This window comes from Dendrobates tinctorius, unplaced genomic scaffold (assembly GCF_039654945.1).
Source record: "Dendrobates tinctorius isolate UK_male_01 unplaced genomic scaffold, ASM3965494v1 ptg000341l, whole genome shotgun sequence".
Taxonomy (NCBI): domain Eukaryota; kingdom Metazoa; phylum Chordata; class Amphibia; order Anura; family Dendrobatidae; genus Dendrobates; species Dendrobates tinctorius.
The window spans coordinates 2,409,586-2,428,699 of record NW_027362007.1 but is presented as its reverse complement, the minus strand read 5'-3'; the positions used below and the strand labels follow the sequence as shown (position 1 = coordinate 2,428,699).

Here is a 19,114-nt window from a genome sequence, read left to right as displayed (position 1 = left end):
GTGACGTAATCTAGGCAGAACCAAATAGAAACATCATTTACCTCAGGATTGTGACAGACCCCCACTGTGACGTAATCTAGGCAGAACCAAAAAGATACCACATAATTTACCTCAGGATTGTGACAGACCCCCACTGTGACGCAATCTAGGCAGCACCAAAAAGATACCACATCATTTACCTCAGGATTGTGACAGACCCCCACTGTGACGCAGTCTAGGCAGCACCAAAAAGATACCACATCATTTACCTCAGGATTGTGATAGACCCCACTGAGACGCAATCTAGACAGCACCAAAAAGATGCTACATCATTTACCTCAGGATTGTGACAGACCCCCACTGTGACGCAATCTAGGCAGCACCAAAAAGATACCACATCATTTACCTCAGGATTGTGACAGACCCCCACTGAGACGCAATCTAGACAGCACCAAAAAGATGCTACATCATTTACCTCAGGATTGTGACAGACCCCCACTGAGACGCAATCTAGGCAGCACCAAAAAGATACCACATCATTTACCTCAGGATTGTGACAGACCCCCACTGTGACACAATCTAGGCAGAACCAAAAAGATACCACATCATTTACCTCAGGATTGTGACAGACCCCCACTGAGACGCAATCTAGACAGCACCAAAAAGATGCTACATCATTTACCTCAGGATTGTGACAGACCCCCACTGTGACGCAATCTAGGCAGCACCAAAAAGATACCACATCATTTACCTCAGGATTGTGACAGACCCCCACTGTGATGCAATCTAGGCAGCACCAAAAGATACTACATCATTTACCTCAGGATTGTGACAGACCCCCACTGAGACGCAATCTAGGCAGCACCAAAAAGATACTACATCATTTACCTCAGGATTGTGATAGACCCCACTGAGACGCAATCTAGACAGCACCAAAAAGATGCTACATCATTTACCTCAGGATTGTGACAGACCCCCACTGTGACGCAATCTAGGCAGCACCAAAAAGATACATCATTTACCTCAGGATTGTGATAGACCCCACTGAGACGCAATCTAGACAGCACCAAAAAGATGCTACATCATTTACCTCAGGATTGTGACAGACCCCCACTGAGACGCAATCTAGGCAGCACCAAAAAGATACCACATCATTTACCTCAGGATTGTGACAGACCCCCACTGTGACACAATCTAGGCAGCACCAAAAAGATACCACATCATTTACCTCAGGATTGTGACAGACCCCCACTGAGACGCAATCTAGACAGCACCAAAAAGATGCTACATCATTTACCTCAGGATTGTGACAGACCCCCACTGTGACGCAATCTAGGCAGCACCAAAAAGATACCACATCATTTACCTCAGGATTGTGACAGACCCCCACTGAGACGCAATCTAGACAGCACCAAAAAGATGCTACATCATTTACCTCAGGATTGTGACAGACCCCCACTGTGACGCAATCTAGGCAGCACCAAAAAGATTCTTCATCATTTACCTCAGGATTGTGACAGACCCCCACTGAGACGCAATCTAGGCAGAACCAAAAAGATTCTTCATCATTTACCTCAGGATTGTGACAGACCCCCACTGTGATGCAGTCTAGGCAGCACCAAAAGATACCACATCATTTACCTCAGGATTGTGACAGACCCCCACTGTGACACAATCTAGGCCGCTACAGTCACAGACAGAAGTTCAACCGTTACTGGCGCCTGAGTGATAAGTTATATTTTATTGTATTGTTGGCTTGTCCCTGTTCCTTAACTTATCCCCTTTAGCCTTTTGCTGTATTAGGGAATATTATCCCTCCATTTTCTCCCCGCGTGGAGTTTCTACTGTATAATAAACCCCTTTCACCCTTGGTTTGTGTACAGTCCGTTACTGCATCCGACGTGCCTGCAGTCTCCTGACCCACAGACCCATGAGAAAAACATTAAAAATATAATCTATCCTACTTACCGTCCTGCGCTCCCTCGCAGCGTCTTGTTCCGGTGCCAACAACTTATTTATGCTTGTAAGCAGCGCAATGAAGTGACATCATGAGCTGCTTATCTCTCTCGCATTACAATCCGCAAGAAATCTGCATAAATTCCGCAAAATTTTTGTGCAGAAAATTATGCTGGCTAACAGCAGGCAAACGTCATCGCCTGGCAGGCTGCAGAAAGCCGGCAGCTAAGACTTCTGTGCCTGCGATTAAAGATCAATTAACCATTGGGTGTGGAGAGCAGTGAATATTCATTTCTCTTTAGCAGCGGGCACAGGTGTTAGCCACAGCAGCCAGCTTCTGCCTCCTGTGACCCGCTGCTCCGCCGCTGCCACTCCCCCACCTCCCCATCCACAGCAGGTCCATCCAGACTATAAGACACACACCCCATTTTCCTTTTTTGGAGGAAAAAAGTGCATCTTATAGTCCGAAAAATACGGTACCTTATTAGTCTAGTTGGTGTATTACGGTACACTACTACTCCCCTCTTCCCTGGATGGGGGAAGGGTACTGAATGTGGGTGGATTCAGGAGCTAAGGCAAGTAGCCTGGCCCTGGAGTCTTCACCATCAGAAGTAATTTGGGGAACAGGGCGAGCTGGGTCGCCCCCTAGCATTAGGGATGGGGAAGGAGCACCCAGTTCCTCGGACACCTGACAACAGAATCATGATAAATGTACAGTGTTCAGATAAATTGATCAATACAGGGTCGAGATAATTAGTGCTATATAATGACCAAATAAATTGTGCCCCGATAAATAGCATTATGCAGCGCCCAAATATATAGTGACATACGATGCCCAGATAAATAGTGATTATAGTTCCCAGAATAGTTATGTTCATTCACCTACAGACAGGGGGCGCCCTAGAGGGCTAATCTGTCATCTAACAATGAGCTGACCCCATTGATATGTCTCATTTTTAGCCCCACAAGTGCCTTCTCCCAGATCAGCTGGCCGGGAACGACTCGTCCTAAAGACCGACCGGACTGCGGGATCCTCAATGAGCTGTGCAGAGTCACAATAACCAGTAAGTACCCGGCTCCCCGCCTGCCCCCTGAGGTGTCAGACTAGTGATTGCCCCATGAGGTGGGCAGTAATGGCTAAGAGACATTAACTGTCAGTAACTTATAGAAAAGCCATATATAATGTCTGGTTGGTGCACAGTGCTCTGTACTTTATAACAAACATGACCGCCCCTTTAATAAATGGAAACGGGCAGTGACCGCACAATGAAAGGAGACAAAAATCACCGTCTGTAACGCGTCTACTGTCATCAGCAGAATCCTAAATCTGACTGACGATTACGTGTAATAATTAACCCTCTCCATGCCTGGTTATTGCAGACATTCCTCTTCTTGCACTGATCATCACCCTCATCGTCACTGCTGTGGCCGGGCTCATTTTTGTGTTTTACCTTCTGGTTCAGAAAGGGAAACTTAAGACTCAGTTTAACAGCGAATTTTGGTGGCTGATTAAATATGAAGAAATTTCCATTATCAAAGAAAACAAGGTGAGATAAATCAAGACTTACACCCTGTACTATATTCTAGAGCTGCACTCACTATTCTGCTGGTGCAGTCACTGTGTACATACATTACATTACTGATCCTGAGTTACATCCTGTATTATACCCCAGAGCTGCACTCACTATTCTGCTGGTGTAGTCACTGTGTACATACATTACATTACTGATCCTGAGTTACATCCTGTATTATACTCCAGAGCTGCACTCACTATTCTGCTGGTGCAGTCACTGTGTACATACATTACATTACTGATCCTGAGTTACATCCTGTATTATACTCCAGAGCTGCACTCACTATTCTGCTGGTGCAGTCACTGTGTACATACATTACATTACTGATCCTGAGTTACATCCTGTATTATACTCCAGAGCTGCACTCACTATTCTGCTGGTGCAGTCACTGTGTACATACATTACATTACTGATCCTGAGTTACATCCTGTATTATACCCCAGAGCTGCACTCACTATTCTGCTGGTGCAGTCACTGTGTACATACATTACTGATCCTGAGTTACCTCCTGTATTATACTCCAGAGCTGCGCTCACTATTCGGCTGGTGCAGTCACTGTGTGCATACATTACTGATCCTGAGTTACATCCTGTAACTCTATTTTTATTATGAAAATATCAAAACACATTCCAGAAATCAAAAACCATGATACATGAACTAAAATAAACCACACCGACATACAAAAAAAACTTGTGCAAATATGCGAGCTTACGACAGTCCGTCTCTGAAGAACATAGTGCAGTGTCTCCAGGCTTTGCAGCCTGAGGGACCCCCAGCAGGAACCTCCTAAAAAAAACAAACAAAACAAACATTCAACCCCATTCACACCTTCACTCATGCTCCCGTTCATTCCTATATACTGGATTTAAAACAGGAAAGTAAACACTTTTTCTGGCCCACTGCCTTAAACAGAAAAAACAGCCATCTTGGCAGACCCTCAACTACTTCCCCTCAACACAGCAAGAAACCACCCCCCTTTTTCCCCTTTTTTTTTTTTATATATATTTTTTTTTTATTTTTTTTTTCCCACCACCCACACCACAGGTCCACAAGTTCGTAGCCTTTTCCACACCTAGGTCCATGAAAGTTTATGGCCTCAGAAAAAAAAACAGCACCTCAGGGTCCAGGAAAGTTTATGGCCCGTATCTACATTTCCTTATATATTTCCCATGGTCCTTGGTGTAGTTCCCAGGCCATCTTCCTTCTGATCTTCGGCCCTTGATTTCTCAGGGTCCATTCCAGGGTCCAAACTTCCCCCCTCCCTCCCGCAAGAAACCCCCACCCAACCTGACTGTACCCCTTCCCCCTTTCCTAACTATAATATATACATTTTTTTTTTTAAAAGCACCATCCTAGCGACATACATACAATACTGCATACATGTACAGATACACAAAAAGCACATACTACACTTGTTATACACCTAAGATACGACCTGCTATAACCAGTGATAATATTACCCAAACAATAAGTATTAACCACATTTCCAAAAACCTTGCCACAGGCCCAAGTTTGGTGCCTGCAAGCCCAATATCCATTAAATTTCATGCTTCCAAAACAAAAAGCTAAAGTGACATGCACCAGCCCAACACCAGGAAAGGAGTTCTGGAGGCCCCATCCCTCACTAACACATTCACCCTGTCCCTCAACAACTAAAACTGTCCCTACTTCTGTCCCTAAAAAAAAAACTGTCCCTATCTGTCCCTACCTGCCCCTACTCTACCTAACTTATCATAACTAACTCTCTATCTGTCCCTCAGTGCCTGTCCCTCCCTGTCCCTATCTGCCCCTAATTCTGTCCCTAACACCCAGTGAAACTTATGCTATCCCTACCCTCATTCACACGGAGCTAGCTCTCCCTTGAGTGCGTTTCTAAAAGGAGAGGCCCCTCCAAAGCCAAGAGGCCTTCCTCACACCCAACCTTTCGAACTCCAAAGAACGGACCTTCACCAGGTCACCCAAGATGTTTCCTACCACCTCATCCCTCGGAAGGGTTTTTTTCAGCGTCGAAACTAGGCACCGTGCATTCCAAGTGTAGAACCTAACCACTACACTGACTAGGAATAAAGTGCACGGGTCCCGGCCACCCAGGGATCTGAACGCTCCATAGGCCCACTCAGCGTAGGAGAGGGACGCCAGCCGCGGCCAACGTATGGAAGCACCCACCCTGTTGTAAACCTCTGCATTAAAGGGACAATGAAGCAGGAAGTGCTCCATGCTTTCCAGCACGTCGCCACACTCCTCACGGGGACAACCCCGATCATCGGATTTCCTGCACTTCAAGTTATCCTTTACATACAGCCTCCCGTGGAAGCAGCGCCAGGTCAAGTCCCAAAACTTCATGGGGATCCGCTTAGAATTTAAAAGCCCCAGCCCGACCTCCAGATCCCGGCCTGGGCAATCCTTAAGGGCCAGGGGCTTCTGGAAATGGGTCAACAGGACCCTCCTGTCAAGGCATTGCCTCGACATGGTCCTGATTTCCCACATTCCCAGACCCCACCGGCGGATCACCTTCAGAACCGGGGTAGAGTAAGCCGGGAGATGCCCATGAGGTGTGCGTAGGTCCTTCACCTGCCCTCCTGTCTCCCATTCCTGGAAGAAAGGCCAAAGCCAACCCTTGCAGGAGACTACCCACGGAGGAGCCCTCTCTAGCCAGAGGTTGGAGATGTTAGTCTTAAGAAAGGTGTTTACTAGAAACACCACCGGGTTGACCATACCCAACCCACCTAGTCTCCTCGTACGGTATGTAACCTCCCTCTTGATTAGGTTAAGCCTATTCCCCCATAACAATTGGAAGAACAGGCTATAGACCCGTGTCCAGAGAGGTTCCGGCAAGATGCACACACTGCCCAGGTATATTAATAAAGGTAGCAGAAAGCCTTTAGCCAGGGCAACCCTTTCCCTCAGGGTTAAAGACCAACCCTTCCATTGGTCCACCTTTTGGGCGGCGATCTTAAGTCTGCCCTCCCAATTTTGCTGGGGGTAATCCCCGGGGCCAAATTCGATGCCTAGAATTTTGGCGGTGGCCTGGGGCCCTGGAAGGGAGTCCGGGAGATCAAACCTGGGATCTCCCCCTCCCAGCCAGAGACTTTCACACTTATCCCGGTTGATCATGGACCCGGATGCCTCCGAGTAGCGCACTACCTCCGACATGACCCAATCCGCCTCCCTTCTCGAGGACACGAAAAGGGAAACATCATCGGCATACGCCACCACCCTCAGAGAGGACCCAGAGCCCGCCTGGTCCATCCCGACTCCCGCCAACGGTCCACGATCTACCCTCCTTAGGAAGGGATCGATCGCGAACACGTATAAAAGCGGGCTCAGCGGACAGCCCTGACGGACCCCAGAACCCACCTCAAAAGGGCGACCTGACCAACCGTTCACCAGCGGAAAAGTCTCAGCCCCTTGGTACAAGATCTCTAACCATTTTACAAACCTCCCAGGCAGACCATACCTCAAAAGGACGGACCAGAGGTACTCGTGGTTGACCCGGTCAAAGGCTTTCGCTTGATCTAATGACAGCAAGTACCCCTTCCAGTGACCTGCCCTACCCTGCTCCACTGCCTCTCGGACACCGAGCACAGCACTAAAAGTACTGCGGCCCGGAACAGAGCAATGCTGGGCCCCTGAAAGGAGCCGGGGTGCAAACTTCACCAGCCGATTAAACAGCACCTTGGCCAGAACCTTCCGGTCCGTATCGAGAAGCGCTATGGGACGCCAATTCTCGATACGGGACGGATCCTTACCCTTTGACAGAATAATGAGGGCTGACTTCCTCATTGAGTCGGGAAGAGTGCCCGAGGAGAGACACTCATTAAATACCCCTGTCAAGAGGGGGACCAAGGAGTCCCTAAAAGTCTTATAGAACTCGGATGTTAAGCCATCCGGACCTGGCGATTTCTTGGGCCGAAGCCCATCAATGGCCAGTCTCACTTCCTCTTCCCTGATTTCCTCTGCCAAAACACCAAGAGAGGGATCACCCCCTGGCTCAGGGACGGTTTCAGCCAGGAAAGCCGACATCCTGTCCCGATCCAGATCCTTCTTTTCCAAGAGGTGTGAGTAGAAGGATCTGACCACCTCCAGGATCCCTGATTTGGATCTGTTCAGGGACCCCGTACTGTCGATCAGTCCTGTCACCATCTTACAATTCACTGACATCTTACAGTTTCTGTAAGGGTCGGGTGAGCGGTACTTCCCGAAGTCCCTCTCAAAAACTAAAGATGTGTGTCTATCATACTGACACCTCTTGAGCAAAGATTTCACTCTGGAGATTTCCTCACGGTCACCTCCAGTCGAGACAAGCTGCTCGAGTTTCCTCCCCAGGGCCTGGTACAAGCGGTGCCTGTTCAGACTCCTGAGGCTCGAGAGCTGACGGAAGAACCCCGCCACCCGCTTTTTGAAGATCTCCCACCACTCTGACTTACTACTACAGAGATCCAACAGCGGTACCTGGCTCTGAAGAAAATCCTCGAAGGATTGTCTCACCTCCGCTTCTTCCAGCAGGGACGAATTGAGCTTCCACAGCCCTCTTCCCATCCGATGAGTCTCTGCAACATTCAGAGAAAAGAAAATTAGACAGTGATCGGAGAACTCCAAATCAACGGCGGACACAGCAGAAAAGATGGCGTCCTCCTTCAAAAAAAACCTGTCTATTCTAGACCTACAGCTACCCCTATGGTAGGTGAAACCTCCGTGACCTGGGGTGTGCCGGATGTGGACATCCACCAGGCGAGCTTCGCTGGCTATGCTATTCAACGCGACGCTATCATAAGCCAGGCGATCTCCGGGACCCCCCCGGTCACGGGACCTCGTAATGGTGTTGAAGTCCCCACCGAAGACCACCTGCCGGCTCGTAAAAAGAAAGGGCTTGATCCTCAGGAAGAGACATTTGCGGTCCCACTTGGACTGCGGGCCGTAGATGTTGATGAGCCGGAGCTCTTGTCCCCTCATGAAGACATCTAGGATCAGGCACCTCCCCATTTCCAACTCAGTAACCCGTCGGCATTCAACAGCTGCAGTCTTAAAAAGGACTGCCACCCCGCTATACGGCTCGGCCGCAAGAGACCAGTATGAGGGCCCGCACCTCCACTCCCTCCGTGCTTTATAGATGGCCCCATGTCTGTTAGTCTAGTCTCTTGCAAGAATAAAATTTCTGCCTCAATCCGGGAGAAAAAATCAAAGGCCGTGAAGCGAGCCGCATCTGACTTTATGCTGGCAACATTAATAGATGCCAGCGTCAACGGGGCGAGTTCCGCCATCATGGGTGATCAAGTTGGATGGCCAACTTCTTACCACTGCTATCACCTCCACCTGGGGAGGGGTCGGACACCTTCCTTTTCAGGGAAGCTCCCGTTGTGTCCATCCCACCCCCCCCGGTGTCCTCGCCCCCGGGTTCCAGGTCTGTCCCCCCCCCAGGAGGAACACTGCCCCCTGAGGGACGGACCCCACCATCCCCCGAAGGACCCTCCGGTGGTACCCCCGGCCCAGCATCCTCGTCTTGCGGCCCATCATCCGAGCCTCCGAGGACGCTGAACCGGTTGGAGAGATCAATCAGAGGGGGGTCAGCGGGCCCTTCCGTGCGCACCCTGGTGGTCGGGGGCGGGGGAGATTTTGAAGGCTTGCCAGCCTTCTTCCCCGCCGATTTGTTACGATTGGCACGTTTACTTTTGCCACCCGCTGCTGTAGGCTGCTCCTGGACCTCCTCATCAACACTTTCATACTGTGAGGACCCGTCCGAGTCAGCCGCTTTATCCTCCCTCTCCATCCTCCTGATCTCCTCTCTCACCACACTCTCCCTCAGGACCTCAGAGGCTTTTGCCACGGGCCTGGAGGGAGGAGCAGGCATCGACCCGGTTGCCCGAGACTTCACCTGCCCCCCACCCCCATGGCGTTTTTCTTGCCTCCGCACATACGCGGGGCCCCTCACCTTGGCATTGCCCTTCCTCACCGGTCCCTCAGCCCCTTCCCCTCCGCCACCACCTGCCACAGCTGCAGGAGCGCCGCCAGAGGTTTCTCCCTCACGGACTCCTCCCGCCGGGCCTGCAGCGGCATTAGAAAAGGAGCGAGGGCAGCGGCTGAGAGGGTGACCTAGGTCACCACACAAGTGACACCGAATGTCTTTACACGAGGCGGCCAGATGACCTACCCCACCACACAAGGCACATTTCTGTACCTTGCAGCTAGCGCTGAAGTGAGTGGGGTCGCCGCACTTGTGGCAGACCTTCGGTTGCCCCTGGTAGAAGACCAGGATCCTGTCCCTTCCCAGGAACGCCGAGGAAGGGATGTGGGTGACCGTGCCGCCGGAAACCTTCAGTTTAACCATGAAGGTCCAGCCCCCCGACCAGATGCCGAATTCGTCCCTGTTCTTTTTGGGGACCTCGGTGACTTCCCCGTAACGGGAAAGCCACGTCATAATGTCCACGCCGGCAAGTGACTCGTTACAAGTGACCACGGTCACTCGCTTGACGGAATTTTGGCGAGACACCGCTTGCGCAACGAAGTCTCGCCATCCGGGCTCTTCCCGCACCAGCTCATAGTTAGACCAGAAGAGCTCAAGCCCCTCTGGCCGCACAAAGCTGACGTCGAAGAAGCGGGACGCCGAAGGATGTATCAGGGCAAAGATGTCATTCGCCCCGAAGCCCATCTTAAGGAGGAGCTCCACCACCTTGCTCCTAGGTGGAGTGGCTTCACTGCCCCCCCACCTAAGACGGACCACATTCCTCCTTTGCGGCCCCTGCCCGGCTGTGGGGAGAGACCAAACAGTCCCTCCCTCCCTTTGGTTTTGGAAGGCAGCAAGGCCGTGTCTCTCTATCCAGAAAGACAAGTCCACTGTCCTCCCCTCTACCACTATCGACCTTTCTCCTTTTTTGAGGGCCTCCAGGAAACGGTGGTGCAAAGCGCCGTCCCTGGAGCCCGGAGGCGAGGAGACCCCCCCAGGACCACCCCGACCCCCAGCCGCGGCCCCCGCATAACTATGTTGGGGTCTTGCGGCCAGGGGGGCAGACGGGCCAGCCCTCCCACCACTACCACCACTTGTGCCAGCACCCTCATTCGTCCTCCCACTCACTCTCCCATTCACTCTTTTATTATTTGCATTCACTCCAGCACACTCACCCACATTCACAGTAGCACTCACTCCCTCATCCATGTCACTCATATCACCATTCACTTCAGCAAACATCTCCTCAAATATATCCACTCCGCTTTCGTACTCACTCTCACTCGCACAATTGGTGAACATAGCAACATTATTTACATTTTTTACAGTTTTAACATTTCCCAAACCAGTGTAGTTCCTCTCTTTGCCTGCTGGGGGCCCTGAGCTCTCTTGCTGGGAGCTACTCCAGCTCCTGTCCAGGAGCGCCGCTGCCCCTTTAAATGCCTCAGTGCAGATGACATCATGCACACTGCCCTGGCTGGGCCTAGGAGCAGCAGCAGCTCCTGGTTTCAGCTCCATTTTTTTTTCTTTTGCTGAGTTTTGTTTACTCTGGGCAGGGACGGCCACTGGCACCGCTCCCTGCTCTGCACTTTTCTTCACCCCCGCCGCCGGCTTGCCAGGGAGCGCCAGAGTCCCCGCACCCTCAGATGAAGGTAGGTGGGCCGGGGACCCCGACAACTCCCCGCCAGCTTTTGGGGGCAGTACAGCATTACTTGGAAGGGTGGGTGGAACAGAGGGCAGCGGGCCCGCAGTGGCCACGCCCCCCCGCCGGTCGCAGCCACCCCAGGCAGAGCCGCGGCCCCCTGCGAGGCCACGGCCCCCCGGGTGACGAGAGCACAGCGGGCGGAGTCGCGACCGCTGAGGCCACGCCCCCCCGCCAGTCACAGCCACCACGGGCAGAGCAGCGACCCCTTGCGAGGCCATGCCCCCCCCGGGCGACGCAGACGCAGCGGGTGGGACGACGGCCCTAGGAGGACATGCCCCCCCCCGCACGCCACAGCCTTTGCAGGCCGGGCAACACTCGGGGAGGCCACGCCCCCCTCACGGACCACCACTGCCACCCCATGCCCACCACTTGAGACAGGCAAGGCCGGCCACTCCCCCTCGTCGCCCAGCGGCGGCGGAGCCCTGCACGGACCCCTTTTTGGGTCGACGTGCCGGAGACCCCGCTCTCACCACAGGCGCCGACATGGGAGCGACCAGCACTTTGCACCGCCTCAGCTGCTGCTTGATGTTCTGTTCGCCCTTCCTAGGCTTCTGGACCCCCACTAGCGATCCAGACTTAGCGGATCCGTACGTGGGGGGTCCAGAAGCCCCAGCACTCGCCGCCGGAGGTGCGGCCCTGGCTGTACCAACTTTACCTGGTGCCAGGCCAGCCTCCCCTGCCACCGAGGGCTGAGCCTGGACACCACCACCAACACCACAACCAGCACCGACCTCCATGTCGCTGCCCTGGTCTGAACTGTCACCAGATGCGACAGTCAGGTCACAACAGTCATCTCTCTCCCCGCTCCCTCGCTGCGGACCCACCACAGGGCCCGAGCCGGGGTGGGTAGCGGGTTCCACACAGCGGGACAGAGGGGCCCCGGGAAGAGGAGCAAAAACCAGTTGTTCCTCCACGCCTTCAGAGGCCTTACGCCTGCGCCTCCTGTTTCTCCTCTTCCCGGTTGCCTCATCCTCCGGGCAGACTTCATACCCAAACAACAGCGTGCCAAACCGTGCTGGGGATTCCGTCTGCCGTACTTGTTTAAGGATGAGGCAGCCCCCCTCAGAACTACTCCCGCTCCCTCCATCCTCCCCCTCGCTCCCGCTTTCCTCCGCGTTACTGGAGTCCAGCGGGAGGGCCACCTGCTCGGGGGCCATCCCGCTGCATGTTACCTGACTCACGCTGGTGTCCGCCAGGTCTTCAGGTGGAGGTGGCCCGGATGTGGTGTGGGCGCCATCTTGCTCTTCCTCCTCTTCGCTTTCCTCCACCTGGATGGGGACTCCTGACCCCCCAGGAGACCCACCGGCCATGGCCCTGAACCGGTCCTCGTTTTGAAGCTTTTCCTGGAAGGGGCCGCTGCCGGCCATGATGGTACTTCGCCGGTCCTCCAGGGCCCGAATCTCCCCTTTCAGCCGCTTGACCGTGGCGGTGACCTCCGCTCTCTTTGAGGCAGGGAGCCTGTTTTTACTGATGACCCGGGCTCCCTCCAACTCCCCCCGGAGTCTCCTTAGCTGCTTGCCGGCCTCCTCGTACTCGGAGAGGTGGGCATGAATGCGGGAGGCGTAGGTGGTAGCTGGCTCTCCCGCAACCTTGGAGCCCCAGATGTTAAGGGGGGGCCCTGCCTCACCTCTGCCGGCTGCTGCACCTCCGGGGGAAGGGCCCGCCACAGCCTTCACTTCGGGGGTCCCGGACCCTGGAGCCTTGCGGCCCCCTGGGGTCCGCTTTTTCCCCATCCCTGGGACTAGCTGGCTGTGCCTTGGGCCTCCTTGTGGTGGATGAGGCCCCCTACCCCCAGCTGGCTTGCCGGAGGGTGGGAGCCAGGGGCACAGCCCCGGCGCTCAGTCCCAGGGAGAGTCCCCTTTCCTGGGAAGGGGCAGATGGAAAGTCCTTGCAGGAAAAAAAACCTCCCTTCCCAGGAGCTTAGCAAAAGCCTAGCCTGCAGAGCTCAGCCCAGACGCTCCTCCTCTTCCTGGGCGTGCCCAGAGCTGCACTCAGTATGCTGCTGGTGCAGTCACTGTGTACATACATTACATTACTGATCCTGAGTTATATCCTGTATTATACTCCAGAGCTGCACTCACTATTCTGCTGGTGCAGTCACTGTGTACATGCATTACATTACTGATCCTGAGTTACATCCTGTATTATACTCCAGAGCTGCACTCACTATTCTGCTGGTGCAGTCACTGTGTACATGCATTACATTACTGATCCTGAGTTACATCCTGTATTATACTCCAGAGCTGCACTCACTATTCTGCTGGTGCAGTCACTGTGTACATACATTACATTACTGATCCTGAGTTATATCCTGTATTATACTCCAGAGCTGCACTCACTATTCTGCTGGTGCAGTCACTGTGTACATACATTACATTACTGATCCTGAGTTACATCCTGTATTATACTCCAGAGCTGCACTCACTATTCTGCTGGTGCAGTCACTGTGTACATACAGTACATTACTGATCCTGAGTTACATCCTGTATTATACCCCAGAGCTGCACTCACTATTCTGCTGGTGCAGTCACTGTGTACATACATTACTGATCCTGAGTTACCTCCTGTATTATACTCCAGAGCTGCGCTCACTATTCGGCTGGTGCAGTCACTGTGTACATACATTATATTACTGATCCTGAGTTACATCCTGTAGCACTTTTTTATTATAAAAGTATCAAAACACAATACATAACAGACTACATAATACAAAACACAATACATAGCAGACAAACAATGCTCCCGACATAAATATTTGTGCAAACCTCGCAATTTTACCTGATCCCCCAGGCTTTCCAGCCTAGAGGGCCCCAGCAGGATCCCTCCACCCCTATACAATTTGAAATAAAGAAACCCCTATGTAACACATTCATCCCCTACGCACACCCTTTCACACTCCATTCGCGCTTTGCACCCATACCTATATACAAGTAATAAAGGAAAAAAAAAAAAAACCATATTCCGGCCCTTCTGCCTTAAAAAAAACCATAGCCACTTATACTGGCAAAACCCCAGCACCAGCCTAACACCTCTACGAAAATTTTTTTTTTTTTTTTTTTTTTATGTATCATCCCCCCACCACACCCAAGGTCCAAAAGTCCATGGCCCATTACACGAAACACACAAGGTCCATCAATGTTCATGGCCTATCACATCTATCTCTTGGCAAAAACAGTTTATGCTCCAAGAGGAAAACCCTTACCCGGCTCCACCCAAAACCTATGCTATTTACCACGTGGTCCATTCTTCTTTTCCTTTCCACGATTTGTCCATCCACTTTCCCTTCAGATAAAGGTCCTCTTTTCCCATTCTCACCCCCCATTCACCCCCCTCCCAACCTCACTACACCCTCCCATGCACTCCTAACTAAAACAAAAGAAAGTATGTATAATACACAAAAATACAAATATACAATATATATCTACATATACACCACATAACATTATTACCATATTTGTTTTGGCTTGCCACCACACACTTTCCTTTGCAGACCCAAGATCAGTGCCTGCAAGCCCAATATCCATTAATGCTCTATGTTTCCAAAACAAAAGTCTAGAGTGGCATGCTTTAGCCCACCACCAGGAAAAGGAGTTCTCGAGGCCCCGTCCCTCACTAACTCATTCACCCTGTCCCTCAACAACTAAGACTGTCCCTGCTTCTGTCCCTAAAGAAACTGTCCCTATCTGTCCCTACTCCACCTAACTTAACATAACTAACTTTCTATCTGTCCCTCAGTGCCTGTCCCTCCCTGTCCCTATCTGCCCCTACTTCTGTCCCTAGCACACCCAGTGAAACTTATGCTATCCCTACCCTCATTCACACGGAGATAGCTCTCCCTTTAGTGCGTTTTTAAAAGGAGAGGCCTCTCCAAAGCCAAGAGGCCTTCCTCACACCCAACCTTTCGAACTCCAAAGAACGGACCTTCACCAGGTCACCCAAGATGTTTCCTACCACCTCATCCCTTGGGAGGGTTTTTTTCCGCGTCGAAACTAGGCACCGTGCATTCCAAGTGTAGAACCTAACCACTACACTGACTAGAAATAAAGTGCACGGGTCCCGGCCACCCAGGGATCTGAACGCTCCATAAACCCACTCAGCGTAGGAGAGGGATGCCAGCCGCGGCCAACGTATGGAAGCACCCACCCTGTTGTACACCTCTGCATTAAAGGGACACTGAAGCAGGAAGTGCTCCATGCTTTCCAGCACGTCGCCACACTCCTCACGGGGACAACCCCGATCATCGGATTTCCTGCACTTCAGGTTATCCTTTACATACAGCCTCCCGTGGAAGCAACGCCAGGTCAAGTCCCAAAACTTCATGGGGATCCGCTTAGAATTTAAAAGCCCCAGCCCGACCTCCAGATCCCGGCCTGGGCAATCCTTAAGGGCCAGGGGCTTCTGGAAATGGGTCAACAGGACCCTCCTGTCAAGGCATTGCCTCGACATGGTCCTGATTTCCCACATTCCCAGACCCCACCGGCGGATCACCTTCAGAACCGGGGTAGCGTAAGCCGGGAGATGCCCATGAGGTGTGCGTAGGTCCTTCACCTGCCCTCCTGTCTCCCATTCCTGGAAGAAAGGCCAAAGCCAACCCTTGCAGGAGACTACCCACGGAGGAGCCCTCTCTAGCCAGAGGTTGGAGATGTTAGTCTTAAGAAAGGTGTTTACTAGAAACACCACCGGGTTGACCATACCCAACCCACCTAGTCTCCTCGTACGGTATGTAACCTCCCTCTTGATTAGGTTAAGCCTATTCCCCCATAACAATTGGAAGAACAGGCTATAGACCCGTGTCCAGAGAGGTTCCGGCAAGATGCACACACTGCCCAGGTATATTAATAAAGGTAGCAGAAAGCCTTTAGCCAGGGCAACCCTTTCCCTCAGGGTTAAAGACCAACCCTTCCATTGGTCCACCTTTTGGGCGGCGATCTTAAGTCTGCCCTCCCAATTTTGCTGGGGGTAATCCCCGGGGCCAAATTCGATGCCTAGAATTTTGGCGGTGGCCTGGGGCCCTGGAAGGGTGTCCGGGAGATCAAACCTGGGATCTCCCCCTCCCAGCCAGAGACTTTCACACTTATCCCGGTTGATCATGGACCCGGATGCCTCCGAGTAGCGCACTACCTCCGACATGACCCAGTCCGCCTCCCTTCTCGAGGACACGAAAAGGGAAACATCATCGGCATACGCCACCACCCTCAGAGAGGACCCAGAGCCCGCCTGGTCCATCCCGACTCCCGCCAACGGTCCACGATCTACCCTCCTTAGGAAGGGATCGATCGCGAACACGTATAAAAGCGGGCTCAGCGGACAGCCCTGACGGACCCCAGAACCCACCTCAAAAGGGCGACCTGACCAACCGTTCACCAGCGGAAAAGTCTCAGCCCCTTGGTACAAGATCTCTAACCATTTTACAAACCTCCCAGGCAGACCATACCTCAAAAGGACGGACCAGAGGTACTCGTGGTTGACCCGGTCAAAGGCTTTCGCTTGATCTAATGACAGCAAGTACCCCCTCCAGTGACCTGCCCTACCCTGCTCCACTGCCTCTCGGACACCGAGCACAGCACTAAAAGTACTGCGGCCCGGAACAGAGCAATGCTGGGCCCCTGAAAGGAGCCGGGGTGCAAACTTCACCAGCCGATTAAACAGCACCTTGGCCAGAACCTTCCGGTCCGTATCGAGAAGCGCTATGGGACGCCAATTCTCGATACGGGACGGATCCTTACCCTTTGACAGAATAATGAGGGCTGACTTCCTCATTGAGTCGGGAAGAGTGCCCGAGGAGAGACACTCATTAAATACCCCTGTCAAGAGAGGGACCAAGGAGTCCCTAAAAGTCTTATAGAACTCGGATGTTAAGCCATCCGGACCTGGCGATTTCTTGGGCCGAAGCCCATCAATGGCCAGTCTCACTTCCTCTTCCCTGATTTCCTCTGCCAAAACACCAAGAGAGGGATCACCCCCTGGCTCAGGGACGGTTTCAGCCAGGAAAGCCGACATCCTGTCCCGATCCAGATCCTTCTTTTCCAAGAGGTGTGAGTAGAAGGATCTGACCACCTCCAGGATCCCTGATTTGGATCTGTTCAGGGACCCCGTACTGTCGATCAGTCCTGTCACCATCTTACAATTCACTGACATCTTACAGTTTCGGTAAGGGTCGGGTGAGCGGTACTTCCCGAAGTCCCTCTCAAAAACTAAAGATGTGTGCCTATCATACTGACACCTCTTGAGCAAAGATTTCACTCTGGAGATTTCCTCACGGTCACCTCCAGTCGAGACAAGCTGCTCGAGTTTCCTCCCCAGGGCCTGGTACAAGCGGTGCCTGTTCAGACTCCTGAGGCTCGAGAGCTGACGGAAGAACCCCGCCACCCGCTTTTTGAAGATCTCCCACCACTCTGACTTACTACTACAGAGATCCAACAGCGGTACCTGGCTCTGAAGAAAGTCCTCGAAGGATTGTCTCACCTCCGCTTCTTCCAGCAGGGACGAATTGAGCTTCCACAGCCCTCTTCCCATCCGATGAGTCTCTGCAACATTCAGAGAAAAGAAAATTAGACAGTGATCGGAGAACTCCACCTCAACGGCGGACACAGCAGAAAAGATGGCGTCCTCCTTCAAAAAAAACCTGTCTATTCTAGACCTACAGCTACCCCTATGGTAGGTGAAACCTCCGTGACCTGGGGTGTGCCGGATGTGGACATCCACCAGGCGAGCTTCGCTGGCTATGCTATTCAACGCGACGCTATCATAAGCCAGGCGATCTCCGGGACCCCCCCGGTCACGGGACCTCGTAATGGTGTTGAAGTCCCCACCGAAGACCACCTGCCGGCTCGTAAAAAGAAAGGGCTTGATCCTCAGGAAGAGACATTTGCGGTCCCACTTGGACTGCGGGCCGTAGATGTTGATGAGCCGGAGCTCTTGTCCCCTCATGAAGACATCTAGGATCAGGCACCTCCCCATTTCCAACTCAGTAACCCGTCGGCATTCAACAGCTGCAGTCTTAAAAAGGACTGCCACCCCGCTATACGGCTCGGCCGCAAGAGACCAGTATGAGGGCCCGCACCTCCACTCCCTTCGTGCTTTATAGATGGCCCCCATGTCTGTTAGTCTGGTCTCTTGCAAGAATAAAATTTCTGCCTCAATCCGGGAGAAAAAATCATAGGCCGTGAAGCGAGCCGCATCTGACTTTATGCTGGCAACATTAATAGATGCCAGCGTCAACGGGGCGAGTTCCGCCATCATGGGTGATCAAGTTGGATGGCCAACTTCTTACCACTGCTATCACCTCCACCTGGGGAGGGGTCGGACACCTTCCTTTTCAGGGAAGCTCCCGTTGTGTCCATCCCACCCCCCCCGGTGTCCTCGCCCCCGGGTTCCAGGTCTGTCCCCCCCCAGGAGGAACACTGCCCCCTGAGGGACGGACCCCACCATCCCCCGAAGGACCCTCCGGTGGTACCCCCGGCCCAGCATCCTCGTCTTGCGGCCCATCATCCGAGCCTCCGAGGACGCTGAACCGGTTGGAGAGATCAATCAGAGGGGGGTCAGCGGGCCCTTCCGTGCGCACCCTGGTGGTCGGGGGCGGGGGAGATTTTGAAGGCTTGCCAGCCTTCTTCCCCCCCGATTTGTTACGATTGGCACGTTTACTTTTGCCACCCGCTGCTGTAGGCTGCTCCTGGACCTCCTCATCAACACTTTCATACTGTGAGGACCCGTCCGAGTCAGCCGCTTTATCCTCCCTCTCCATCCTCCTGATCTCCTCTCTCACCACACTCTCCCTCAGGACCTCAGAGGCTTTTGCCACGGGCCTGGAGGGAGGAGCAGGCATCGACCCGGTTGCCCGAGACTTCACCTGCCCCCCACCCCCATGGCGTTTTTCTTGCCTCCGCACATACGCGGGGCCCCTCACCTTGGCATTGCCCTTCCTCACCGGTCCCTCAGCCCCTTCCCCTCCGCCACCAC

The 19,114-nt window shown here is 52.9% G+C and overlaps 1 protein-coding gene across 1 annotated transcript in view; it reads left to right on the top strand.

Annotated features, from left to right (window-relative positions):
* Window positions 1-19,114, top strand: part of LOC141074880 (guanylate cyclase 2G-like) — a 107,705-nt gene that overhangs the window by 40,264 nt on the left and 48,327 nt on the right. Inside the window, exons 7-9 of the mRNA XM_073562189.1 lie at window positions 2,896-2,999; window positions 3,316-3,482; window positions 10,013-10,047. Coding sequence (XP_073418290.1) covers window positions 2,896-2,999; window positions 3,316-3,482; window positions 10,013-10,047 — 306 coding nt within the window. The remainder of the gene's footprint in view (window positions 1-2,895; window positions 3,000-3,315; window positions 3,483-10,012; window positions 10,048-19,114) is intronic.